Source organism: Zalophus californianus, chromosome 4 (genome assembly GCF_009762305.2).
Source record: "Zalophus californianus isolate mZalCal1 chromosome 4, mZalCal1.pri.v2, whole genome shotgun sequence".
NCBI classification, from domain to species: Eukaryota; Metazoa; Chordata; class Mammalia; order Carnivora; family Otariidae; genus Zalophus; species Zalophus californianus.
Window position 1 is genome coordinate 84,471,467 of NC_045598.1, and position 26,879 is coordinate 84,498,345.

At 38.5% G+C, this 26,879-nt stretch overlaps 1 protein-coding gene across 4 annotated transcripts in view; it reads right to left on the reverse strand.

The window, feature by feature from the left end:
* Positions 1-650: 650 nt before the first annotated feature.
* Positions 651-26,879, reverse strand: part of DBT (dihydrolipoamide branched chain transacylase E2) — a 50,915-nt gene continuing 24,686 nt past the window's right edge. For 2 of the 4 annotated variants that reach the window (XM_027622250.2, XM_027622268.2), the window contains exons 5-11: positions 20,087-20,208; positions 14,142-14,358; positions 12,458-12,624; positions 8,522-8,602; positions 6,538-6,729; positions 6,330-6,401; positions 651-2,748 (exon numbers count right to left, since the gene is read on the reverse strand). In XM_027622250.2, coding sequence (XP_027478051.1) covers positions 2,581-2,748; positions 6,330-6,401; positions 6,538-6,729; positions 8,522-8,602; positions 12,458-12,624; positions 14,142-14,358; positions 20,087-20,208 — 1,019 coding nt within the window. In that variant the 3' untranslated portion in view covers positions 651-2,580. Of the gene's footprint in view, positions 2,749-4,430; positions 4,573-6,329; positions 6,402-6,537; positions 6,730-8,521; positions 8,603-12,457; positions 12,625-14,141; positions 14,359-20,086; positions 20,209-26,879 lie in introns of all 4 variants that reach the window. The other 2 variants (XR_003524665.1, XM_027622257.2) reach the window with 2 other exon arrangements.

Sequence of the window (26,879 nt, forward strand, 5' to 3'; positions counted from 1 at the left end):
CTTCTATTGGCAGAGATGGCAATTATCCCCTTACAGCCATTCTCTCCTTTACCCTTAGTAACCAAATATTTAGCTAAGCACATGCCCTCTCATTTCCCAGCCTCCTTTGCAACTAGGTGTGGCCATATGACTAAATTATAGTTCTAGTCAGTAGGATGTAAGGGACAGTGTCCAGAGTGGCTTGGGGGAATCTTCCTTAGGAGACAACTAATCAAGCAGACAGCCTCTTTCCTGCTGTCCTGCCTGCCACTCCCTTGCAGTGTATTCAATAAACTTTTATCTCCTTTATAAAAAAAAGAGAGAGAGACAACTGAACATTTTGTTCTTCATTTAAAATTCTGCTAATGCCATCAATGGGGACCGGTTAAATTATGGTACATACTCTCTTAACCCTCTCAGGAAGGGTTAGCAACCTTTATTAGGTGCTCTCACAGCACCCTCTTTTTTCCTACTTAGACATGTAATGATATTTTACTTTATGATTATTTAGTATCTGCCTCCTCCACTACACTGTAAACCCAGTGAAGGCAGGGACCATTAGGGAGGGCATTCTGTGCCCAGTGCTTAGCACCATGCTCAGTATATAGTAGAAGTTTAATATCAAATGTATAACAAATACACACAATAGAATATTATGCAGCCATCTAAAGTATGATAATGTAGAATTATTTATTGACATGTAAAGTTACTCATAATGTTAAATTAAAAAATCAAACTACAAAATAGTAGATATAGCATGATTTCATTTTTTTAAGAATAGCTATGAATACAGATACCTTGATCTAAACATTAAGAGTGATATGATTATGGATGATTTTATTTTCTTTGTAACTCCTTGTACTATCTAAATTTTAAAAATAACATTCACCTGACTCATTATTTTCTAATTTACATGATTCTCATTTTGAAAAAATCGAGTAGATTTAAAACAATTTCTTTTTTGTTACAAAATTTCACTTGAGCATACAGTAGTCAGTTAGACAACATTAGAAGCAACCTGGATTTCTGAATGCAAATCAAAACATTGGATTATATTCACCTTGATGCTATTTATGATTAAAGTGGGACTCTTACAAAATGATCATTATGATACCTTCATTTCTGTATATTTATTGTTTTAATGTCCATAATACCCATTAGACTTTTCTCTCTCCTCTATTCATATTCCTTCTCAGGATATGGAGAATGGAATACATTATCCTATCCTATGTTTTAAAGACAAGAAAGATAAAAAATAGTTAAAAGGCAATAGACTTCTAAACGTAAAACAATGTCAGCGGCTGCTACATTTAAAGCACTTTCTTTACATGAGGCAAGTTTGCCAAGGTGAACTTTTTTTCCTAACAAAACACCAAAACATTACCAAAATTCTAAAAGTACATTCATTTTGAACAAATGCTTTTGATAGCCTTACTGGTTATAAAACTATAATTGAGCTTTTTTTTTTTTTTTTTTTTTTTTTTAAGTAGCTTCTACGCCCAACGTGGGGCTTGGACTCATGACTCCCAAGATTGAGTTGCGTGTTCTTCCGAATGAGCCAGCCAAGCATCCCTATAGTTGGGCATTTTAAAAAATATTTTATTTACTTATTTGACAGATAGAGACATAGCGAGAGAGGGAACACAAGCAGGGGGAGTGGGAGAAGGAGAAGCAGGCTTCCCACCAAGCAGGGAGCCCGATGCGGGGCTCGATCCCAGGATCCTGGGATCATGACCTGAGCTGAAGGCAGATGCTTAATGACTGAGCCACCCAGGCGCCCCTATAATTGGGCATTTTTAAGATTAGCATATAATTTTCCCTTTTAAAAGATATTTATATAAAGACATTTACAGATAATCTCTGCAGAGCAACATAATCGTGGATATCTTTTTTTTTTTAAGATTTTTATTTATTTATTTGACACACAGAGAGAGATAGCGAGAGAGAGAGAGAGGGAGAGAGCACAAGCAGGGGGAGCGGCAGGCAGAGGGAGAAGCAGCCTTCCTGCATGAGCAGGGAGCCCGATGTGGGGCTCGATCCCAGGACCCTGGGATCATGACCTGAGCTGAAGGCAGCGGTTTAACCAACTGAGCCACCAAGGCGCCCCTCATGGATATCCTAAAAGGTTAAGTAATTGCACTTATTTTATACAACAGTTAGTGTTATTGTGGGGAAATGGAAGATACTTCTGTATGTAAATTCCTTTTCCCAACTAAGTGTAACTGACAAGTTTCATTAAGGTCAGTCTAAAGTAAAAAAAGAAAGAAAAATAGGGTAAACACTGGATATGGCAGTCTGTCTTTTAGTAACATTAATTTTGTTGTTCTTGCTAGTTTCAACCCATGGACACAAAGACCTCAGCACCATATTAAGAAGTGATACCATGACCTATAAAATGTGACAGCCCCAGGAGAACTCTTACACCATCATTCATTTTCAGTAAAATGTCTAACAGAACAGAGATAAATATTGTGCCTTGGAACCTTAATTATACAATACAAATCATTTCTAATACAAATTGTGATGAAGAACATGTGTTGCACAGCTAGGCTCTACATATTCTTTGGAAGCTCAAAAAGTTCAATAATATCCCATCGATCTTCATTTCAGATCAAGTAGCATAAAAGTTGGGTTTTCTAAGTAGGATTTCCACAAATTAGAGAAGCGTGACATTGTAGCACCGTCAATAATTCTGTGATCAGCTGACCAGCTCACATTCATTATCTGTGCTTTATATACTTCTCCTTCCTGGTTAAATCGGGGAAGGGCCTAGAAACAAGGCAAAGAACAGAGTCAACCTTCACTTGCTCAAAGGCTCTAGCAATGGTGCAAGATTAAGCAAACCCTCCTCCTTGTAAAAGAGAAGAAATGGGCATCCCAAATGACTTGAAAATGCTAACTCGGATTTTTCCCATTTTTATGTTTGCCTCGAGCTTTCAGTTTCTCCAAGGTACTTCCCTGTCCCCCGTACAATTTCCATATATACAGTAAATCTCATCTCAGAATCCAATTATTTAACAAATATTTATTGAGCACCTACTATGTACCAGGTACTCTTCTCGATTCTGTGGCTAAACCAGTGAACAAAACAAGTAAAAATCCTTGCCTTCTCGGAGCTAAAATTTTAATGTAGAGAGACGATTAAGATAAATAAGTAAAATATATAGCATGTTAGATAATGAAAAGTGCAAAGGAAAAAAATAAAGCCATGTGGAAAGCGGAGAGAGGGTAGGCAGGGGCTAGATGCAGGTGGCATTTTTTGTTTGAGAGGTTGGGCAGGGAAAACCTCACCGAGGCTTCCTCACTGAAGGCAGTGAGGAAAAACGCCAGATAGCTACTCTAAGAGATACAGAGGGGAAGCGGGACTGGACTGTTGGAGGAAGAGCAAGGTAGGCAGGATGGCTACAGCGGAGGGGCAGGGGTGAGAGGTGGGGGATGAGGTCACAGACGGAGCAAGGGAAGGCAGGGCACATTGTCAAGAGCAACACTTCTCAATCTGTCTTTGATAAATGACCTATTGTTATTTTTTTAAAGTTTCTATTCCATTGCAAGCTATTTTTAAAAAGCATATTAAATTACTAAAGGGCACCTGGGTGGTTCGGTCAGTTGAATTACTAAAAAAAACAAAAAACAAAAAACAAATTAAAGAAGATATATAAAACCTAAAACCTAAGCCTGAACTTCTTATTAGATTCAATAGACCTAAAATCACCTGTCAAACTGCTGTGAAAGTATCTAAGCTCTATTCTCCCTTTCTGTACTGACCTCCTCACAGTCTGGATACAGCAGTCACAGCCCCACATGGGTCCCCGATTACACTGAGGAGCACCCATGCAGGGCTATGTAGGCCATTGCAGCTACTTTGGCCTTGAACCTGAGTGAGGTGAGTAGCTACAGGTCTCTGAGCAGAATGGCCATTTACCAAAAGGGGAAAACTTCAGAAGGAGCAAGTCTGGGGGGGGGGGAGGGTGGTGAGGAAAGGAACAGAAAATTCAAGATACCTAATTAAATATCCAACCAGGATATATGAATTTGGTGATCAAAGGAGAGGTCAGATCTGGAGATATAAACTTGGGTGTCATCAGCATATACCTGGTGCTTAAAAGCCCTGAACTAGGATCAGATAAAGAAAAGGGTACTCTGAGGCTTAGAGATTGGGAGATAAGGTGGTCTGGGCAAAGGAGCCTCAGAGGGAACAACTAGTAGACGGGAGGAAAGCCATAGCAGCAAGGTATTCTGCAAGTTGCAGTGAAGGACGTTTTCCAAGGAAGTGGTGTCCATCAACTGACTCCAGGGCAGCTAATGGGTCAAGGAAAGCAAGCACTGAGAACTGAGTTATATGGAGGTGTTAGACCTCCTTAGACCATTTATCAACAAGACATTCAAAATTTACAGTGAAAACAGAGTAGCAAAGGAGAGGTGACACAGAGAGAAAAGAATGAAATACGCACCGTTTGTTCCTACCCAGTAAATATCAGAAGATTTATACTTCAAGAACTATTTTTCATAGCTTGATGAAATCATGGGTAAAACGATCTGGTAAACAGATATCTACTGAAAAGATACTTGCACACCAATGTTCATAGCAGCACTCTTCACAAGAACCAAAGAAAGGAGACAACCCAAATATTCATTAGAGCCAAGCAGATAAACAAAACGTGGTACATACATGCAGAGTTTCAGTTTGGGTCAGTGATGAATGGTGGTGATGGTGGTAAACATGTGAATGTACCTAATGCCATTGAATTGTACAGATTATGATGGCAAATTTATGTTATGTATAGTTTACCACAATTATATATATACAATCAAGAGGAAAATACATCTCTTTAAGGAAAGGGAAAAACAAGACTTTGTCAAATAGGTATGATAGTTGGGAACCTATAGGAAGTCAGAATCCTGTGAGATTCAAATGCTGAATTCTTGCCGGGTGGGGAATAGGTGACAGGGAAGGTACGTTCAGAGAAACTCCTGATTGACAAAGAACAGAGTCCACTATGTGTTTTGGGGTTTTTCTCCCTATCTCCTCTATGTGCCAGGAGGGAAAGTACCTGCTAGGAAGAGGGAGTAACATAGCAGTTAAAGTACTATCTGCAAGAAAGCAAATCAAAGGCTGAATGAAAGCATCTGTGGAAGTTTTGGAGGCCAATACAAAAGTAATAACTCATGAAAGACAAGTCCCAGACATGTTCAGTGTGCAAACATCATATATAAAGAAGAAAGATTCTTCTGAAAACATGAAGACCAAAATAAGTCAATATGGTGATGACATTTAGTAATGGTGGTACTAAAATGGAATCCAAGAGCTTAATTCTTTGATTCTGATGGTTCTCAACACTGAGTTAATAAAGATGCCCAAGCCCTATCCACCACCCCCTCAGTTCTGATTCAGTTGATAATAGGGTGAGCTTAGGCACTTTTTTCAAGCTCCCCAGATGATTCTAATGTGTAGCCAAGGTTAAGAATCACTGCGACCCTTATTCTAAGTCAGTGTCTCCTAAAACATGGCCAAGAGATCACTCACGTTGGAATCACCTGGGTTCTTGTTTAAAATGTAAGTTCTGGGGGCTCTGTCCCCAAGGCCAAGTATAGTGCCTTTTTTTTTTTTTTTTTTTAGAGAGGGAGGGGCAGAGGGGGACAGAGGAAGAGGGAGAGAGAGAATCTTAAGGGGGATGCACACCCAGCATTGAGCCCAAAAACGGGGTTCAATCTCACAACCCTGAGATAATGACCTGAGTCGAACACTTAATTGATTGAGCCACCCAGGCTAAGAACACTACATTTTTTTTAAAGATTTTATTTATTTATTTGACAGACAAGAGACATAGCAAGAGAGGGAACACAAGCAGGGGGAGTGGGAGAGGGAGAAGCAGGCTTCCCGCTGAGCAGGGAGCCCAATGTGGGGCTCGATCCCAGGACCCTGGGACCATGACCTGAGCCAAAGGCAGACAGACGCTTAACGACTGAGCCACCCAGGCGCCCAAGATTTTTTAACTAGTACTCTCAATGAGTCTTGAACAGAGTGAAGTTTGAGAAAAATGGTCTAAATGGTGTCTCACTTTGTTATAAATAATTTGGACTGGCTAAATAAAGATATTTTGATAGAAGATATTGGCTATATTTGTGATTATCCATAAAGACTTGCACCTGTGCCTGGCATGAACCACTGGGGTTCCATACAGAACAATCCACTGGAATTGCAGTCCTGCCTCTTAGGAAGAAATAATTGGCTTACAGAGACAAATGTTATCCTGCAACCTAAAGTGAGGGCAAAACCTCAGAAATGTTCACTCTTGTGTTTACCCTCCCGATTTGCTAAAACTCTTTTGCCATTTATTTAATAAACACACCTTAATTGATCCAAGAGCCCCAATTGCTACTTCAGGTGGCAGTATCACTGGTTTGGCATAGGTACCACCAATCTAAAAAAAAAAAAAAGGAAGAGTAGAAAAATTAAGCTTTTGAGGAACAAATGGCAAATGAAATATATTTTTAATTGAGCATATGATCAGAAATCTTAAGATATGATTTGTGAATTTGAACATCTCTATTACTCACTGATCCAATGTTGGAAAGAGTAAATGTTCCTCCTGTAAGATCAGTGGTACTGAGCTGACCTGCAGAGCCCAATTTCTGAAGGCGGTTCAACTCAGTGGCGATCTCAAATATGGAGCAGATCTGGACGTTTTTCACATTAGGGACAATCAAACCCTGCTCAGTATCCATTGCTATCCCAATGTTGTGAGAAGCCTAAAAAGAAAAAAATTATATAGTAGGCCTTTTCATAAGTTAACAGAAAAGAAAGGACCAATCTTCACTGTCATAAAAACAACCAAAACCTATTTCTATAAGATTGATGACGATTTAAAGAATTTTTAAAGAATTTTAAAAAGATTTTTTGGAAAAAATAATTTTTTGTCAGTAAGAATATTGGGCAACAGGCTATTTCCATTCATTATTAGTAGCTATATAAGCTGGTGGATATAATAAGACTTTCTGGGGAATATTTAACAATATGTACCAACATTTATAAAACTTTATGTTAAGGAGATAAATACAGAGTATGTAGAGATATACAGGGATATTGAGTTCAGACTGTGAGTACGAGAAACTGCAAAGTGTTTATCAATAATAGGCTAAATAAATAACAAAATGATATTTATTGACATGTTATGATATCAATAAAGTGAAAAAGAAGTAAGTTTAAAAACATTTAAGTTAATGGGGAGCCTGGGTGGCTCAGATGGTTACGCATCTGCCTTCAGCTCAGGTCATGATCCCAGGGTTCTGGGGTCGAGCCCTGCATCGGGCTTCCTGCTCAGCGAGGAACCTGCTTCTCCCTCACCCTCTGCTTGTGCTCTCTCGCTCTCTCTGTCAAATACATAAATAAAATCTTAAAAAAAAACAAAAGTTAAATAAAACAATATGTATAAAAACACATTATTTTTTTTAAAGTATATGAAAATAAAATCCTGGAAGCATGCACATCTCAATATTAACAGTGAGTTTTCTTAGGGTCATGAGATTGAAGGTAAAGATAGTTACTTTCTCGTCTGAATTTTTTGCAACAAATATATACTTAATCAGGAAATTGATTAATCATATGGGAAGATTTTATTTATTTTATTTACTAATTTATTATTATTATTTTTTAAGATTTTACTTATTTATTTGACACAGAGAGACATAGCAAGAGAGGGAACACAAGCAAGGGGAGTGGGAGAGGGAGAAGCAGGCTTCCCGCTGAGCAGGGAGCCCAATGTGGGGCTCAATCCCAGGACCTTGGGATCATGACCTGAGCTGAAGGCAGACCCTTAACGACTGAGCCACCTAGGCGCCCCTATTATTATTATTTTTAAGTAGTCTTCACACCCCCCGTGGAGCCTAATGCGGGGCTTGAACTCACAACCCTGAGATTAAGACCTGAGCTGAGATCAGGAGTTGGATACTTAACTGACTGAGCCACCCAGGTGCCCCTCATGTGGGAAGATTTAAGATCTGACCCCTTAAAATATCTAAGTTCACGATTAGGTAGAAATATAAATAAGTATTAGCATCCCCAAAACAGTTCTCAGTCTTCACTGAGATAATAAATAATAAATCTTCACTCCAAACAGAAGAGTTCATTCAAATGAATTCATACTTTCATTACTTTTCCTATTTCCGTTCAAATTATTCTTCTTTTAAAAACTGCAGGAACTCCATTCTGAGAGAGGTCATCTCTTTGAGGGGAGGGTATGTAGAAGGGTTAACATAATCCACTGCCTGACAGCCATTTATTTCCATTATTTTAAGCAATAAACCAAAGGGGCTTAAAAAATGGAACTCCATATATCTGAACAATATCATTAGTAACCAGTAAAATCAACAATAACAGTTTAATTATAATTATAATTCAGTTTAATATTTCATCCCATACCTTTAATTCTAGTCTAAAAAAAAAAATCACTATTCGAGGTACAAAAGAAGCTTTTCCAACCTATAAGCACAACTGCACCATTTTCTATTTATAACAAGAACTTTTCCACAACATATAGCCAACCTTATAAGTTATGTTCTGGCAGTTTTCATCCACAGAAGCATTAAGGATAGGAAACTGTAGTAGTCCCAAGGAAGCAGCCTGCTTAACAGAAAGAGAATGCAACATTAGCACTCTTAACTCAGAAAGGGAATTGGAAGCAATAAAGGGTGTGAGGGAGGGAGAGAACCCTTATTTACACTGAGCTTAACTTTTAGTATTCATGTACCGAGGCATATTACTGCCAATGTTACCTTCAAGCAGTGTGCAACTAGGTCACCCTAATCACTTAAGAATAAAAGATAAAGTCATCAGGCAGCTTGTCAACATCAAGGAGATTTTCAAAATAAGTGTAGAGACTGACCAAAGTACCAAACAAAATGTCTAAATTCTACGTAAGAATTTTACATGTAGAATCTTACATGAGAAGCAAATTTGAAGTTCAAAAACACCCTGAATTAAAACAGAAAGGCAGTAAGCTGTTTCCCTGTGTCGAAAGAACAAGCACTAAGGGTTTCCAAGGGCACTGACCATTAGAGGCTAGTGTTCCATTTGGTGTCCTTGGCCAAGTGAAGGGTACAGCTGGTGTGAATGTTTACTTATAGGCCACCTCCCTGAATTGATAGCATTTATGATTCTCTCCTCTGCTTTCTTCTCCCTTCGTCTTTTTTCCTTTTTTTTCTTCTTACTCAGTACCATTCCTCTTCTGTCCATATTCAGATTTTCTTAACTGTCCCTCAAATGTTCTTTATACCTGTTTTTCTGCCCATCCAGGATCTAATCAAAGTTCACACATTGCATTTGGTTGTCATGCCTTGTATTACATTTAAAAAACAGGTAAATAAAAATGCTTAAGATTGTCCTTAAAATCCACTCCCCACCCTGGCCTTCATCTGGTCCAATTAAGAGTTCTTTATATGCACTGTGTTAAATGTTATTTTTGTCTGTGGGTCAGTGGTCGGAAAAAAAATCATTTCCTTGACCTAGAGAGTTAAGGCAAGTTTTACTAAGCATTTGATTTGACAACTATAACTTAAATCTTCTTTATATAAAAATCCATAATTAAGGTTTGTTACACATAAAAACAGTATTTTGAGTGCAATCCAAATTTTGTAAAAGAAAAAACAAGGTGTGTGTCCCTAGATAAGAGGTAATTTTTTTCCCTATACAATACATAGTATTTTCCGAATGTTCTGAAACTTACATAAAGGCAGAAGAAAAGATCATTTTAAAACAAAGCACACTCAATTTTATTTTCAAAATAAAGATCAGGTATTTCATTCAGACTGGAACGATGAAGACAAATGATAATAAAACAAATTCAGTATATTAAAAAGCTGGTCTCTCCTCGCTTCTAAACCAACGTCACCAGTGTCACATGTTTTTGTCACTTGTCACTCACATATTTTTAACTCTCCATTTTCCAGCTCTTTCCCTCAGCCTACAGATCTGTTCTGGTTTTTCCAGGAGGGGGGAGGGCAGATGGAACCTTTCCTTAATCTACCCTGAACAACCACCATACCTGCCCTCTGTGCCTATGCTCCATCTACCTTTTACCAGATACTTCTATTTTTTTTTTTAAGATTTTATTTATTTATTGATGGAGAGAGACACAGCGAGAGCAGGAACACAAGCAGGGGGAGTGGGAGAGGGAGAAGCAGGCTCCCCGCCGAGCAGGGAGCCCGATGCAGGGCTCGATCCCAGGACCCTGGATCAGGACCCGAGCTGAAGGCAGATGCCCAACAACTGAGCCACCCAGGTGCCCCTACATCTAGTGTCTCTTCTTCCTCGATTTCTATTCATCCAACAAATAACTGGAATCAAGCTTCTACCTCAACAATACTTTATTCTATCAGTTCTGGTTCCGCCATTCATGACCTCTTAATTACTAATCCAATAGCCTGTTCCCATCCTAACTTTTGTAATTCATTTTTAAGTAATCTCCACACTCAACGTGGGGCTCAAACTCACTCTCCCGGGATCAAGAGTCACATGCTCTACTAACTGAGCCCCCATCACAACTTTTTTCTTCCCTCTTGGTGTGAGAGGATGAATGAATGGCCCCAGTGGTTCATGCCTCTCTCGTATCCATGCCCTTTGGTGGTGCTCAGCACAAGCTGACTCTGAGCTTAGTCATGTGACTTGCTTTGGTCAATGAGACAAGAACAAATGTGATGCAGCAGAGCTTGGAAAAAGTGCTGGAGCATTTCTGCTTCCTCTCTTCATCCCTGCTAGTACTATGAGACCACATGCAGGCTAGCAGGCTGGGGAGCTGAGAAAGACATAAGGCAGAGAAACGAGTCATCCCTGCCAAAGCCATCTTACACTAGCCCACCCCCACCAACCTACTAGCTGTCTGCAGACACAGAAGTAAGCTCTGTCAAGATTAGCAAACTGGCCCTGCCTGCCTATGGACTCATGAGAAATAATAAATGGCTGTTATATCAAACCACTAAATTTGGGAGTGGCCTGTTATCCAGCAAGAGATACACTTTGGCTTCTAGGAGATACTTTCCTGGTTTTTCTGTCATCTTACCACTGATCCCATTCACTCTCTTCCACTCTTTGCCAAATCCACTGCTATCTACCCCTTAAACACTGATGTAAAATCTCTAGCCTTCTTTTGTTCTCATTTGCACACAATTTAGGGTGATTTCATCCACCTGCTTCAATGACTGTGTTTTTAAAAATGACTCTATAGCTAAAATACAGCCCAGATGTCTCATTTATAGACATCTATTATATCTCATGTTCACAGACCAATCACTTAGCTGTTCGGGTAGCTGCTGAAATGCTGGAGATAAAGAACAGTGTGTGCCCCATGAGGCTCAGCACGCAGGGAAGAGAAAATGGAGCAAACATTTGCGCACTGCACCGAGATAAAGTGCAACGGGAAACAGGAATATTTAACTCAAACTGTGACAGCCAAAGAAAGCTTCTGGAGGAGGCTATTCCTGAACAGAATTTGGCACTTAGGATGTGCAGGTATTTGATCAAGGAGGAGGGGGCGTTTCATGTGAAGTCACATACTCTAACAACTATGGAGGCTTAATCCGACCAGAACAGAAGGAGTGAGTGCCTGAGACATGAAGCTGGAGAGGTGGGAAGCAGAGGCTTGTGATCCTATTTATATGCCAAATTCAGGGAGTTAGCAACTGACCTGAAGACAATGAAGGAGACCACTGGAAAGAATCAGGGCACAATATAGTACTTTCATTTATAGAAGATTCGTCTTGGTGCAGTATGCAGAAAGGGCTGGAGGGAAGGCACACTGGAGTCAGAGACACCAGTATGCATTTTTGAGTAAAACAGACCAGAACCGGAAAGTTAGCTTCTCCACTTAGCTATATATCCTTGACAAGTTTCTCAACTTCTCTAAGCCCTAATTTCCTTAAGCGGAAAGTGGGAATAGCAGTATCTGCATGTCAGGGTTATTCTGAGAATTAAGAGATGATGTATACAGCATGCTCAGTACATGGTCTGCTACATGATACCTGCTTCATAAATGGTTGTTAATATGAGCTAGACACTGAGCTGCTTATGGTCAATTGACAGTATGGTTTTATACTGGTCTCAAGGCCTAGAAACAATTCCCAGGACCCTCAATGTAAGTTTGTTGAATAAATGAAAATGAATACATGTCAAGTGATATGCAAGATCAATACCAAGTCTTGTTATAGTTCAAATCTGGATTTTGCTGGAGTGATCATTTCAGAATTAAAGGCTTTACTTAACTGGCAAGACAATCCATTACCTAGCTCAAAGAGATGAGCTGGTAAAAATATGACACAAATTTTAATTTTATAAATTCCTAAGAAACAAAGAAATAGTGCACTTGTACATTTTTCTAACTATATGACATGGTGAGAAGTAATATTTGTATAGTTAACATATTGCATATTTGCAAAACAAAATTTTAATGTCCTATTCAAGCCCTGTTTGAAATGAATGAAATCTCACCTTTAAGAAGAAGGGCATAAAGGTGAGTTTAATTCCACGAGCAAAAGCAATGGGTTTTAATTCTTCTCTTAACTTAACCAGTTCAGTAAGGTCAACTTCATCACAATATCCAAAGTGAGGTATCTTCAGGGCTGCAGACATGGTCTTGACCATTGCCTTGTGAAAGCCTAGAAAACATTAAATATATATGAATCATATATATTTATTTATTTGAGAGAGAGAGCGCATGTGCAGGTGTGCGCATGCGGGATGGTGAGGGAGAGAGAAACGCTGAGCAGACTCAGCGCTGTGCATAGAGCCCAAGGCAGGCTCGATCTCATAACCCTGAGGCCATGACCTGAGCTGAAACCAAGAGTTGGATGCTTAACCAACTGTGCCACCCAGGCATCCCAAATTTACATGTATTTTTTAATTCTTTCTTTTTAAGGTTTATTTATTTGAGAGAGAGAGGGAGGGAGGGAGAGCAAGAGAGCATGCAAGCCCCAGTGGGCAGAGGGGCAGAGGGAGAGAATCTCAAGCAGATTCCCCACTGAGCCCAAGGTGGCTTGGTCTCATGACCCGGAGACCCTGACCTGAGCTGAAAATAAGAGTGGGACACTTAAGACACTGAGCCACCCAGGGCCCCTATATTTTTAAAATTCTTAAATCCTTTAAATCTTTTTACTAAAATTGAGGGTTTTCTTTTTTTTTTTTAAGATTTTATTTATTTATTTGACAGACAGAGAGACAGTGAGAGAGGGAACACAAGCAGGGGGAGTGGGAGGGAGAAGCAGGCTTCCCGCTAAGCAGGAAGCCCAATGCGGGGCTCGATCCCAGGACCCCGGGATCATGACCTGAGCCGAAGGCAGATGCTCAATGACAGAGCCACCCAGGTGCCCCAAAATTGAGGGTTTTCTAATGTCATTTACTTTTTCAACTAAACTCTCCCCCTCAAGCCTACCATCTTCATTATGCAGTTGAAAGACACTAATTCCAATGCTGGAGCACTGACTTCAGCATAGTACCCAGTGTCAAGTGTAATGATATTAAGAGGTAACTGCCTTTAATGCTATAGTATATCAAAAAAATGTATAAAAGGATGCAAGCCATGTATTTACTTACTGGCTTTCTTGCAAAGCCATACTTCTGAATGTTAATCCCCCTAAGAGTTTATAAATAACAAATCAGAGCTAGTTATTTTGAAGCTAACTAAAAATTATGTTTGTAACATCCTGAGTCTTTAAAAAGAACAATTATCAGTATATAAGTTTATATTCCAAGAAACCTGCTAACATATTGCTCTTCAGAAATTAACAGTAGAGGGGTGCCTGGGTGGCTCAGTTGTTAGGCACCTGACTTCAGCTCAGGTCATGATCCCAGGGTCCTGGGATCGAGTTCTGCATCGGGCTCCCTGCTCAGCGGGAAGCCTGCTTCTCCCTCTCCCACTTTCCCTGCTTGTGTTCCCTCTCTCGCTGTGTCTCTGTCAAATAAATAATAAAATCTTTAAAAAAAACAAACAAATAGAAATTAACAGTAGAAATTGAAACATTTCCTGGAAAAACTATATTATTTCACCATTTAAAAAAGTATGATGAATTTGAACTTTCCCCTCAGTAAGAATTGAAAACACCATATTATATACCTGGATCTTTGAGGAAAATTTCCTCAAATAACTTGTAGTAGTGCCTTACATTACTGTTATTACCTTTTATGGGTTCTGTTTTATCTTTGCCTGTGAATACTGGAGGTTTTGATATTGGTATAGGAATAGTTCTGTCTTTTGGTTTTGGTGGAGGTGGCACTATTTCAGCTTTTGGCGAAGGAGGTAATATAGCTCCAGTCTGCTTTTCCAAATAGTTGAGAATATCTTCTTTAAGTATTCTGCCATCTTTTCCTGAGCCAACAACTTCACTCAGCTTAATCTAAAAAAAAAAAAAAGACATTTTAATGTTAAAAATAAAAAAATAAAACCGATGTGGGAAACAAAGGCAAAAGAAAGAAGAAATGAAAGAAAAATGATTAAATTTCCTTACTACCTTCAGCCCACTGACAAGTCCTTGAGACAGGCAGAGTGACATTCCTCTAGTAACTCAGCTGCCTCGATGTTAATACTTTGCTAAGGGCAAAAGGCAATCTTAGCTTAACATTATCTGGACCCCAGGATCCTGTAAACTGTCTTTAACATATAAAGATTCCTTTGAAAACTTCCTTTATCTCTACCCCTCAGATACATGTTGGCAATCATCCCCCAAGCACATGGTCTACTGATACACATCTGAAGGGTCTCATGACTAGGGTTTTATTAGACAGTAATGAATAACCTTTTCCCAACAATAGCTAGCCCCTTGAAGGTCCTGGAAACCTAGCTTCCAAAATTCCTTAGACTTATGCTATCCCGAACCCCATCCCAACTTGAAAGTATATGAAGAGCCACTCCTCATGACCCCAGTGCAGCTCTTCCTGCCCATGGGTGCTGTCCCCAAGCTTTAATAAAACCACCTTTTTGCACCAAAGACATCTCAAGAATTCTTTCTTGACTGTTTGCTCTGAACCCCAACATTTTCCTACATCAAAAACTATCTAGAAATAAATATATCCATCATTAAAATCTCTAAATGGCATTTATTGATTGATTGATTGATTGATTGATTTTATTTATTTATTTGACAGAAAAAGACAGCGAGAGAGGGAACACAAGCAGGGGGAGTCGGAGAGGGAAAAGCAGGCTTCCCGCGGACCAGGGAGCCCGATGCAGGGCTCGATCCCAGGACCCTGGGATCATGACCTGAGCCGAAGGCAGACGCTTAACGACTGAGCTACCCAGGCGCCCCTCTAAATGGAATTTAATCAATTGAAGGTAAAAATAATCTCTGCCCAATATAAATTTGTATAAGGAAATAACATTTTTATTATCTTAATAGAATACTATAAACTACAGCTACCCTCCGTATGTAATCATTTGTTACTTTTTTATTCATTTGTTACTTTTGTATATACTGTTCATTTGCCTATGTGGTAACAATGCAGTATCTACATTGTATATAATCCATACCTATGAAAACTTACATTTTATAAACAGTCAACTATTTTTAAACTTCTTGCATAGTTCTTATTAGATTTTTTTTTTTTTTTACTTTTGGAGACTATATAAGAATGGAAAATTAAACACTATAAGCAAATGTAGACCAATGTTTCTGACCTTTTGTAGAGAGCCAGATGGATTCGCTCATGTCAAGCAGTGGCATAAGCAGCCAAAGGCATCGCAGCTAAGACCAGAAATCACCAAAACTAGCGCAGTACTAAGGAGACAATCTGGAAGGTCATGCAAACCTGGAAGAACCAGGAACTAGTAGTCATCAGAACCAGAAGAGGCCTGCCAAGGCCTAAGACTAATTAACCTTTAAAAAGGTTAGACATCTATAGCAGACTCTGCAGATGCTGACCCTTCCACATCTGACTGCATTAAAAAGGCAACTGCCACCAAAGGTTCACCTGACTGATTTCTGAACATAAGAGATCCTCCACTGCCCAAACATAGTAAGCAGTCTGTGCCAAGTGCTGACCCAGACCAGACGGAGTCCTCATCTCAACCGTGCTCTCAGGGACTGACCTGGTATTTGGTTTGTTAACTTCTTACCCCTTACTGTATCCTGTTGGTTGTGTGACTTTATATTTGTACTTTTTCTTGTGTGACGTGTATGAAGCCAAGTTAAATGCGTAGCAAAATGTCATTGAGTTTGTGGGCGCCTGGGTGGCTCAGTTGGTTAAGCGACTGCCTTCAGCTCAGGTCATGATCCTGGAGTCCCGGGATCAAGTCCCACATCGGGTTCCTTCCTCGGCAGGGAGTCTGCTTCTCCCTCTGACCCTCTTCCCTCTCGTGCTCTCTATCTCTCATTCTCTCTCTCTCAAATAAATAAAATCTTAAAAAAAAAATGTCATTGAGTTTGGAATCCTGAACTTGCTTTACAATTATGTTAACCTTGCTTTGTGATTGAAGAAAGCTGACACCATGGAAAGACACAACTCATGTACATGCCTTTATAGCATATTCGAGACAACTTGGCCATCAATCAGTAAACTAGTAACAGTTAAAATAATCATCATACAAAAGCTCTCTTAGTTTTTTTTCCTCATAGTTGTTTAAGTACAAAACACTGAAATTAATTTTACTGAGTAAATTTAAATTTACTGTGAGTTTCTCAGCCCAAGTGTCAAATATATGTTTTATTGTTTCTTTTGTTTTTCTTTTTAAAATTTTATTTACTTGAGAGAGAGAGAGAGCATGAGCACGAACAGGGGGAGGGGCAAAGGGAGAGGGAGAGGGAGAGGGAGAGGGAGAAGCAGACTCCCCACTGAGCAGGGAGCCCAACAGGGACTTGATCCCAGGACCCGGGGATCATGACCTGAGCCAAAGGCAGATGCTTAAAAGACTGAGCCACCCAGGCGTCCCTTATTGTTTCTACATAATAATAAATGACATAATTCCACTTTCCACTAGATACTCATTGTGAGATTGTGATTTATAATAAGAATACTTTTAGTCTTCCTCCCCATTTCTGGCACGGAGCTCCTAAAATCCCTGAAAGGACCTGGGAAAAGAGGTCTCTTTTGTTATGTTAATGAACTTTTGAAAAGTCCTTAGGGAGCTAAAAATGGAGCCTGGTTGCCAGGGGAACCAATCTTGTGATAAGTTTGAAACTTTCAGTACCCCTACTCCAAATTGGGAGGGGTAGGAGGTTGAATCATTTGTCAATGGACAATGATTTAATCAGTCATGACTATGTAATGAAGCCTTCAAAGAAAACCCAAAAGAGCTGGGTTTAGAGAGCCTCTAGGTTGTGTGCACATGGAGATTTGGGGAGAGTGGCACACCCAGAGAGGGCATGGAACCTCTATGCCTCTTTCCACATACCTTGCTCTGTGTCCCTCCACCTGGCTGTTCTAGAGTTGTATTCTTTTATAATAAATCGGTAATCTAGTGAATAAATGGGTCTCCTAAATTCTGTGAGCTGCTCTAGCAAATTAATCAAACCCAAAGAGGGGATTGTGGGGACCTCTCATCCAGAGCCAATAGGTCAGAAGTACAGGTAATAACCTGGGCTTGAGATGGGCATGCTGAGTTGGAGGGGGTGGTCAATGGAAACTCCTGTCTGTAGCCAGCCAGTCAGAGGCATAGGTTATCACCTGACTGTCTGAAGTGTTGTAGGGGAGGGTGGGCAGTCTTGCAGGAATGAATCATTAACCTGCCAATTCTGACACTATCAACAGACTGTGTCAGAATTGACCTGAATTGTAGCTACCCAGTTGGTGTCCAGAGAATTGCTTGTTGTTGTGGGAACCATCCCCACCCCCAATACACACATTGGAACTGGGTCCAGGAACCTAAAAGGTTCGGGATTCTCTCTGGAAACATTGTGATCTGGCTTTATTTAATCCCCTTCTATGTTTGGTACAGAGATAAAGTATTCTCGTTAAATTTAATTCTCTTTAAATAAAAAGACACATAAGCTTAAATGATAGCCTCATACTTACTGTGTATTTATTAATTTCTCAGGGTTAAGTCCTGCATCATTTGTATTAGTGCTTCTCTAAGGATGACTTCAGAAGAATAAAGGACTTTATCATGTCAAACTTAGTTTATAACAAAGAATACTGAGGATTTAAATAATTTTTAGGTAATTTCAAATAACTGTAAATGACATTGGTTTTTAATTTTAAAACAAACTCAATTCATAAATATGTAAACTGCAAAAAAAGAAAAGGTGATTTACAATAAGTAATCTAGTAATTTCTGGTAATTATACAAATCTTCTACTTATTATATACATCTTTAAGAAATGGTATAGGAAAGCCAAATCATGCATTGCTACAGGTAGTTTTGCTTTTTTCTTTTTAATTTTATTTATGTATTTGAGCTACAGTGAGAGAGCGAGACAGAGCATGAGGGGAGTGGGCGACAGAGGGAGAAGCAGCCTCTCCACGGAGCAGGGAGCCTGACATAGGGCTCAATCCCAGGACCCTGGGATCATGACCCAAGCCAAAGGCAGACGCTTAACGACTGAGCCATTCAGGTACCCCGGTAGTTTTTCTATATAATTAAGAAAAACATTAGTAAAATACTTCATAACTTTCAAAGTAATACATAACATCAATCTTCCATCTGATGCCCTTACCAATGTAGTGTTCCACCTTATTTCTCTTTTCTATTATGCTAAATAGTCTTCATATTTGAACACATTTAATCACTACATAAATTTTCATTAAGGGTTTAAAACATAATTTACCCAGGGGCGCCTGGGTTGGCTCAGTTGGTTGAGTGCCCCGACTCTTGGTTTGATCTCACGGTGCTGGGATCAAGCCCCCACGTTGGACTCCATGCTCAGGGCAGTCTGCTTATTCCTCTCCATTTGCTCCTCCCCCTGCTCTCTCATAAATAAATAAAATCTTTAACATAATTTACCCAAGCATATCCCTCATTTTGAACCCATATATGCCTTCTCATTTTGACTGTAGAAAACACTTGGAAGAATGTATCCTAAATTATTTCCTTGGGATAGTCTCCCAATGGTAGGATAAGTGACTGAAGGGATATGAACATTTTGATGACTCATTACATATTTCTAAAATGTACGCTTTTGTTTTTTCCCACTGTAACTTTACCTCTCTCAAAAACAGACAAAAACCCTGCATTATGGGGCGTAGTGCAAAGAACCCAAGTTTGAAAAACAACAGATGTGTTCAAATCCCCAGTTCAGCTACTGACTTGACTTGAGGCAATTAATCAACTTCTCTGCCCTTTCTCATCCTACCCTGCAGGACGGCTGTGAGGATTAGAGAGAATGTGTGTGTACACAGTGTCTGACTCATAAATGCTTAAGTAATGGATGCAATCATTGTTGAGGCAGTATATCATGATTAAGGGTACTGGTTTTGGAGTCACAGAGCCTCACTTCAGAATCCTGGCTCCACCACTGTGTTAGCTGTGTGACCCTGGACTTGTTACTTCACCTCCCCAAGTCCCCAAATAGCCCCCATAACTTACAGCTTTACTGTAAAAATTAAATGAGATAATGTGTACATACTGATTCCAGTACCTGGGAGCCACTTAGCCCTGGGTAAGCACGAATGACTGACTGTTAACAGGGAATTCAAAAGGCTGGTCTCCAAGTCTCAAGTCAGTACAATTTCAATGGTTTTCCCTAACCCCACTGGATCAGATCCTTGAGACCACATGCTTGCCCAGCCCATTTCCCTTCTCTCTCTTTCTCTATCTGCTTCCCTCATTCCCAGAAAAGTTGTTCCTTCCTTCAATCAATCCATCACATCCATCCAAATCCCTGTCTCAAGCTGGCTTCTAGGGGACCTGATCTAAGACACTAGTATTTACAAATGTGCAATAGATGGTAGCCCTGACTATTATTTAGCTCTAAGGAAAAATTATAAAACCACACTACTCAATTAATCAAAAGTTTGCAATTTCTTGTTTCTCACTGGTGCTTTTCTGCAGCAATCACTTTTCAGTAACATACGTTATCATTTTTCTCTAACCTCAACTTGAGCCATCTCTTCATGGAATAGTTGGCTAACTTTTCACTGATACAAATGTATATTTTCTAGGTAACCTCACACTTAAATATTAAGACAACTCACATTGTTTTCCATTGCTAGGCGGCGAACTGCAGGAGTTGCCAGTGTTTTTTGGCCCTTTATCTCTTGGTGTGTGTGTTCATCATGCGACACAGCAGGAGTTTCAACCACATCTTCTTCTGAATCTGGTCAACAAGGTAAAATTTTACTCTTTAGTTGAAAATATTAAAAAATAAAAACAAGCTTCGTGGCTTGTAATATATAAATAAATTCAACTTAAAAGATATAATCAAAAGCATACTAGTCAGGCTACTTCAAAGTGGGAAGACACAACTTCACAATGGGAAACAAACGGGGTGGGGGGGAAGGGGGTATTGGCACCTAGTGCTGTGGAATATTTATTATTACCTGGTGTTTACTTCATTTCTGTTAGAATCATGCAGCAGCTACAAGTTAAAAAATGAGAGCTTCTTCAATAAATTTTTAAACGTTTTGTATTTTAAACACTTCCCTAATAAATTTCTCATTTATATTTACAAATAGTATAGAGTAAGAATCAAATGTGAGGCAAATGACATGAAAGAATCATATAAAAATCTGTGACAATCTTAAAACGCTTTCCTAAAATAATAAAGCATGTAACATTTTTCTCTGCTTAGAATACGGCTTAAGGAAGGCTGTGGAAGATTTTATTTTCATGGCTAATGCTAATTTGGTTGATCTAGTCTCTAAATCTAGATAGATGAAAAACTACCCCAGGCTATTAGCATGTATTTCTGCAACCAAAATAAAAAAGTTTTTGAGAGCATTTAATTGTCTGATGCTTGGAAATCCATGCTGTACAGCAGAAATCTCTGTGGTAATGAGTGAATAAGAGACTAAGCCTCTGAAAGCAGGCAACTGAATTTGCTCTGACATTCCATTCAAAGCAAATAATTCTTCGCTGCTGTGCCTATGGAAAGACAATCTCTTCATTCCTCCTCACTGGTCTATGAACTGGCCCGGTGGAGCTCTCCAAGTTCCCCTAAAGGTGAGGAAGGCAAAACAAAACAAAACTTGTATTGAGCATGCAGGGTAGCAGAATATGCCACCCCAAATATGCCACTTTTGTATACTGATTATTTTGAACTGTAGGCACCTGACAAATAGCAAATGCAGGGAAAGGCATTCCCTAAACTCTCATGTGCCTAAAGACAGATCTTCCAGAAGGAACTCAACTGTCATAAATCCCTTCCCCAGGAGTTTCACCCACCAGGGAAGACTGACTGCCATCACAGGAGGGACTAGAAATAAGCACTACACTCAAACTTTGGCCCAAATTGTCATACCTCCCATCTGTTCTCTAAGGGCCCATTCACCTTCCTGAAAAACTACTTACTCTCCCCTAAGAAGCCAACATCCCACTTCCTCATTCCCTATCAAAATGATACTTAAGCCTAAACTCTAAAGCCACCTCTGTGAGTTACTCATCTTTCCCTGGGTGTCTCCCATGTATAGATGAGGTATACATGTTAATAAACTTCTATTTTTCTCTTGTTAATCTGTCTTTTACTATAGGAAGTCTCAGCTAAGAACTCAGAAGGTTAGTGGGATAACTATTTTTCCTCCCCCACAAGCACCTATTATATGTCAAATACTGCACTACATATGCAATATCATAATTTAATCTTCATTCCAACTATGTAAGATAGGTGTTATTATCCCATTCTATGGATTAAAAAAATTTGACACTTGAAAGGTGAAAGGATTGGCTTAAGTTCACACAGCTAAGAAAGTGTGAAGAGCTGGGATTCATTCCTAGGGCTGCCTTGCCCTGTGCTGTTTCCATTAGTTCACGACCCTAGTAAATTTTCTTGGTGGTCACAGAAGCTAGAACACAGCTCCTATTGTTCAAGGTATAGTTCTGTTGCAGTTTGAGACACTCTGTAGTATTGTCCACATCTGTTAAAGTTACTGGAGAAACTAGTAAGAAAAATGAGCGTTAGGAACCAAGATGCAAAGGGAAACCAAGGGGATTCAATTGTAGGAATTCCAAATAAAACCTGAATTAATGTGTATTTGCTGGAATATGACAAATGTATAAATGCCCAGAAATATCCAACAGTTACATATTTCCAAAAGATCATTGAATTTACTGTTACCTTTCTGAAAAACATTCTGATATTACATTATATATTATTTGTAGTAGTCAGGTAGTTGTTGGAAGCAAGCTCCCTTCTGCACTAAAATACCACCTTACTACATAGGACTTTAAATCATTTTCTGAGTTTTTTATACATATTTTCTTTTATGATCGCAACACTGTTAGAGGAATGCAGGGCATATTTCTCAATTTTATCAATGTAGAAAGAGACTCTAAGAGGCGATGGAGTTAAGGCTAACCTAAAATTTCATAACTCTCCCCCAAGTAAAGTGATTTTCAGGATTCTAGCACTATACTCTAATATGTGGGATTTTATTCTTTCAGTAGTGGATTTAGAATATACAGTTTTAAGAGCCTTACTTAAATGTTTAAAAAGAACAAAAAGACTCTGGTAAATAAGCACTTTTTGTCACGAAAACTGTCAATGTTGCCAGAATTCTTCATGTGATGCAAATTTATAATAGAACTATTATTTCAGATTAACTAAATAAAAAAGTAATTCGAATCAGTAAAAATATTAAAACTGAAGTTGCAATATTCTTAGGTATTTTAAGAACTAAGTAGTCAATTAATTCACTTAATTGGGGAAATTCTTGTAGAAAAAATGTTTTGAAATACTAAAGCACTCAAGGGTGTTTGAAACAATTGGTTTTCATAAAAAGTTTTAAACTTTTCTCTCTGCAAAACTGCTTAGGAAGACCTTTCCTTGTAGAACAAATGTAAACTTTAGTTTAGGTCTTAAATAAATGATCGTAAGTTGAGAACTAATGATACTCAAACCAACGAGATCCTACTGCATTTTCTTTTTCACAACAAATTATTTAAACAGCTAATTCAATCAGTTCAATCTACAACTGGCTGAACAAAACTAAGTTATAGCTACCATTCATGCCCACTTACTATGCCCAGGCATTACATTCTGCAATTTATGTATTTAGTTTAATTTAATTAAATGACATGCTATGTTCTTAGAATGGTTTTATGTCAAAGACTTTTTTTTTTTAAGATTTTATTTATTCATTTATTTATTTGCAAGAGAGGGAGAGAGACAGCGTGAGTGGGGTGGGGGGTGAGGGGGGAGGGCAGCAGAGGGAGAGGGACAGGAGGACTCCGTGCTTAGCACAGAGCCCTGCGTGGTCAAAACCAAGAGTCAGACACTCAACCAACCAAGCCACCCAGGCACCCCTGAAAGAGCTTTTCTTTAACTCAGAACACTGTATTAATCCTGGTAAACATTTTAATATTATAAACTCTTTGTGGGGTGGTGCCTGAGTGGTGCAGTTGGTTAGACTTTTGCCTCTTGGTTTCGGCTCAGGTCATGATCTCAGGATCGTGAGATTGAGCCCCATGCTGGGCTCAGCACAGAGTCTGCTTCAGATTTTCTCTCCCTCTCCCTCTGTCCCTCCCACTCATGCTCTTTCTATCTAAATAAATAAATCTTAAAAAAATAGATTATAGACTCTGTGGGACACCTAGTTTATGTTGTTATAGCAGATTTTCATAAATATGCATATGAACAGTGCTAGAAATTCAGTCCCAGTGTTCTAGATGCAGAATGGAGCTGATACTCATAGTCTCTGAATAGAATTTTCAGTGTAACAAAGTGGTTAGGAATACAGGCTTCAGAATTAAACAGAGCTGGGGTCAAATCAGAGTTCCACCAGTTACTAACTACGTGACGTGACCGTAGGCAAGATATTAAACCTCTGTGGGTCTCAATGGTGCATGTGTCAAATGCAAATAATAATCCAAATAACTTAATCTACATGATTATATGAAATAATATATATATAGCATTAGCACAGAGAAAGCATTCAGTCAATGATAGGCAGTGATGCTAAAGGATAGAATTCCGCTATAGCTTATGTTCCTCCCTCTCTTTCCTTAATACTTCCCCATGGTGGCAAGACTCCTCAGTTAGGACTAATCAGGTATAGGGGTGGTGGTCAGACATCCTGACAACCTAATTCCGCACATAGCTTTAGGATCAGAATACCTAAAACAGCTGACACACAGCCTCAGCATTAAAACCGTGCCCTTGCTCCAGAAAAAAGGAATTTAGACCCTTAACCAGATCCTACTTTCTCTTCTTTGTACCTCCTTCTTAACAAACTTAGTTATCGGTGTTCCCAGAAAGTTAGGAAGGAGAATTATGGCTGGGCACGATGATAATGCTAAGAAGTAGGCTAAAAAACCAAAAGCCAGATGCAGAATTGTATTGTTTCCAGAATAATAAATGTTCATTAGCATGTTTTTACATAATCAAAAAAAGATTCTAGGCTATACTCAATACCCTCACTTTAGGAAGGAGTAAAACATATAAAGTTAAAAAAAAACTAATGATTTCCCTCAAATAAATGATTTTGAGAAGTTGGTATAAAAAACTTCAGTTATTTAAAAAAGTGAGGAGCCATCTTACTTTGTGAAATAGACTAGAGAAAGCCAGGTTAGCTGTAAAAAGAATGCATGGCAATATACTTAAAACTGAGTTTCCAGCAGATAACACACTGAGACATGGAATAGCTTTGATATCATCTTGATAATATTAAATAACTGGATTTCAACTTGTAATACATATTTTTTAATAGTATATGTCTTGTAGTAAATGTGCTGCTGAAGTGAGCACAGAAGTATATGCCTTCTAAATGTCACACATACAAGGTGGCATAAGTTAGTCCAGTAAGCTCTTTTCAAGTGGAGGTCTGTCTACAGTCAAAGCACTCATAGGTAGGACTTAAGACATCACAAATAGAGTTTCCCTTCTCAGAATTATCCTGATACTCTGGCCTTGAAAAGCAGACAACAACACCATGTTACAAAAAAACAGTACCACAGAATATCATTTAAACAAGCACTGGAAGACAGGATTAATTTCCAATACTACTATTAAGATGTCTAGTTTTGATCTCTTATACCCTTGATAGTTCTATGCTATAATTATTTTCCCCCTGTAAAATGGAAATAATGTATCTTATACTCCTAAAAGATTTCTTGTTTGGTAATTTTCTATAGTATAATATAGTATAATTATAGTATAACATAGTATAGTATAGTATAGCAGTATAGTATATAGTGTAATTCGTTTTACTAGCACTAAAGCAAAAAACAATATAAACAAATTGAATATTATTACAAATTCTTGCTTAAGAAGAGGTATACAAAATATTTAGAAATCTTTCCCATTTCTAAAATTAAAGAGAGGCATATATAAATGTCTCATTAAATTGAATCTACTGTTCTACAGGTTTGCTTATATATAGGTTATGATTCATAGTTTATTCTTATAGTAAAAAAATACAATAAAACATAAATATAAGAGCAAAAAGGTACATATACAGAATAAAATTACAATGTAAGGTAATTGTTCAGATTGCACTCTGACTAGCAAACAAAACAGAATAGCTAGCAAATGATCAGTTCTCTATGAGGAATATTAACAGATAATTTTTATTCTGAACATAATCTAAGCAATCTCACTTTTTACAGACATACAATAAACTGCACATACGTAAAATATAAAACTTGGTAACTTGAAATATGTATATACCCATAAACCATCACCACAATCAAGATAAGGAACATATCCACCACCCCCAAAAGATTCCTTATACCCAGACAACCACTAATGAGTTTTCGGTCCTTATAGATTAGTTTGCATTTTCTAAAATTTTATGTACATAGACCATGCAGCATATTCTCTTTTTTGCCTGTTTTCTTTCACTCAGCATACATTTTTGAGATTCATTCATGCTACATAGGAGATTAATTTTTGTGAAACAATTCTCTAGAAAAAACACCCCTACTCTGAAATAGTTCTTTGACTTTGTATTTTGCTATATAACAAGACTTAAGTTGAATCTCATTGGAAATGGCAAAATAAACTCTAAAATCAAACAATAAAAACCCCGTAAGTCTCAATTGTTTGCTTGTTCATATAAATAATTCATTTTTTTGGATGGCTTAGATTAGTATCTAATGTCTAGAGCACTTGACTGGGTGTTCTAATTTAATGATATCCATAATAGTGTTCAGCATCTTTGTTTGTCTCAATTTGTGCCCAGAATGATGCTCCCTGGTGGTCTAGTGGTTAGGATTCAGCGCTCTCAGTTTGTGCCCAGAGTATAACCCTCTTGCCTTTTTAGGTCCTAATTTAATAATAATAATAATAATAATAATAATAATAATTTATTTTTTTAAAGATTTTATTTATTTATTTGACAGAGAGAGACATAGCAAGAAAGGGAACACAAGCAGGGGGAGTGGGAGAGGGAGAAGCAGGCTTCCTGCTGAGCAGGGACCCCGATGCGGGGCTCGATCCCAGGACCCTGGCATCATGACCTGAGCCGAAGGCAGACGCTTAACAACTGAGCCACCCAGGCACCCCAATAATAATAATTTAAAAAGTCATTGATCCATCAAAATAATTTTGTGTTTCAGGTAATTTTAAAAGGTAAATTCTTTTTCATTTTTAATATTCCTAAATCATGCCTTTCAATAGAAATTTGGAATCAAGATAATAGGAAGCACCCCTACTACCTAGATTATGGTCTCTTGTCTACTCCACATTAAAAGAACAAGAGCCCTGAAGAAATGGATAATTCCAGATCTCAGGTAGGGAACATACAAGGTGAGTCCCAATTATCTTCTCGTGCCAAAAGCAAGGAAACTTTTGAAAATTAATAAGGTCATGTTAAAAGGACACACAGGAGCCAC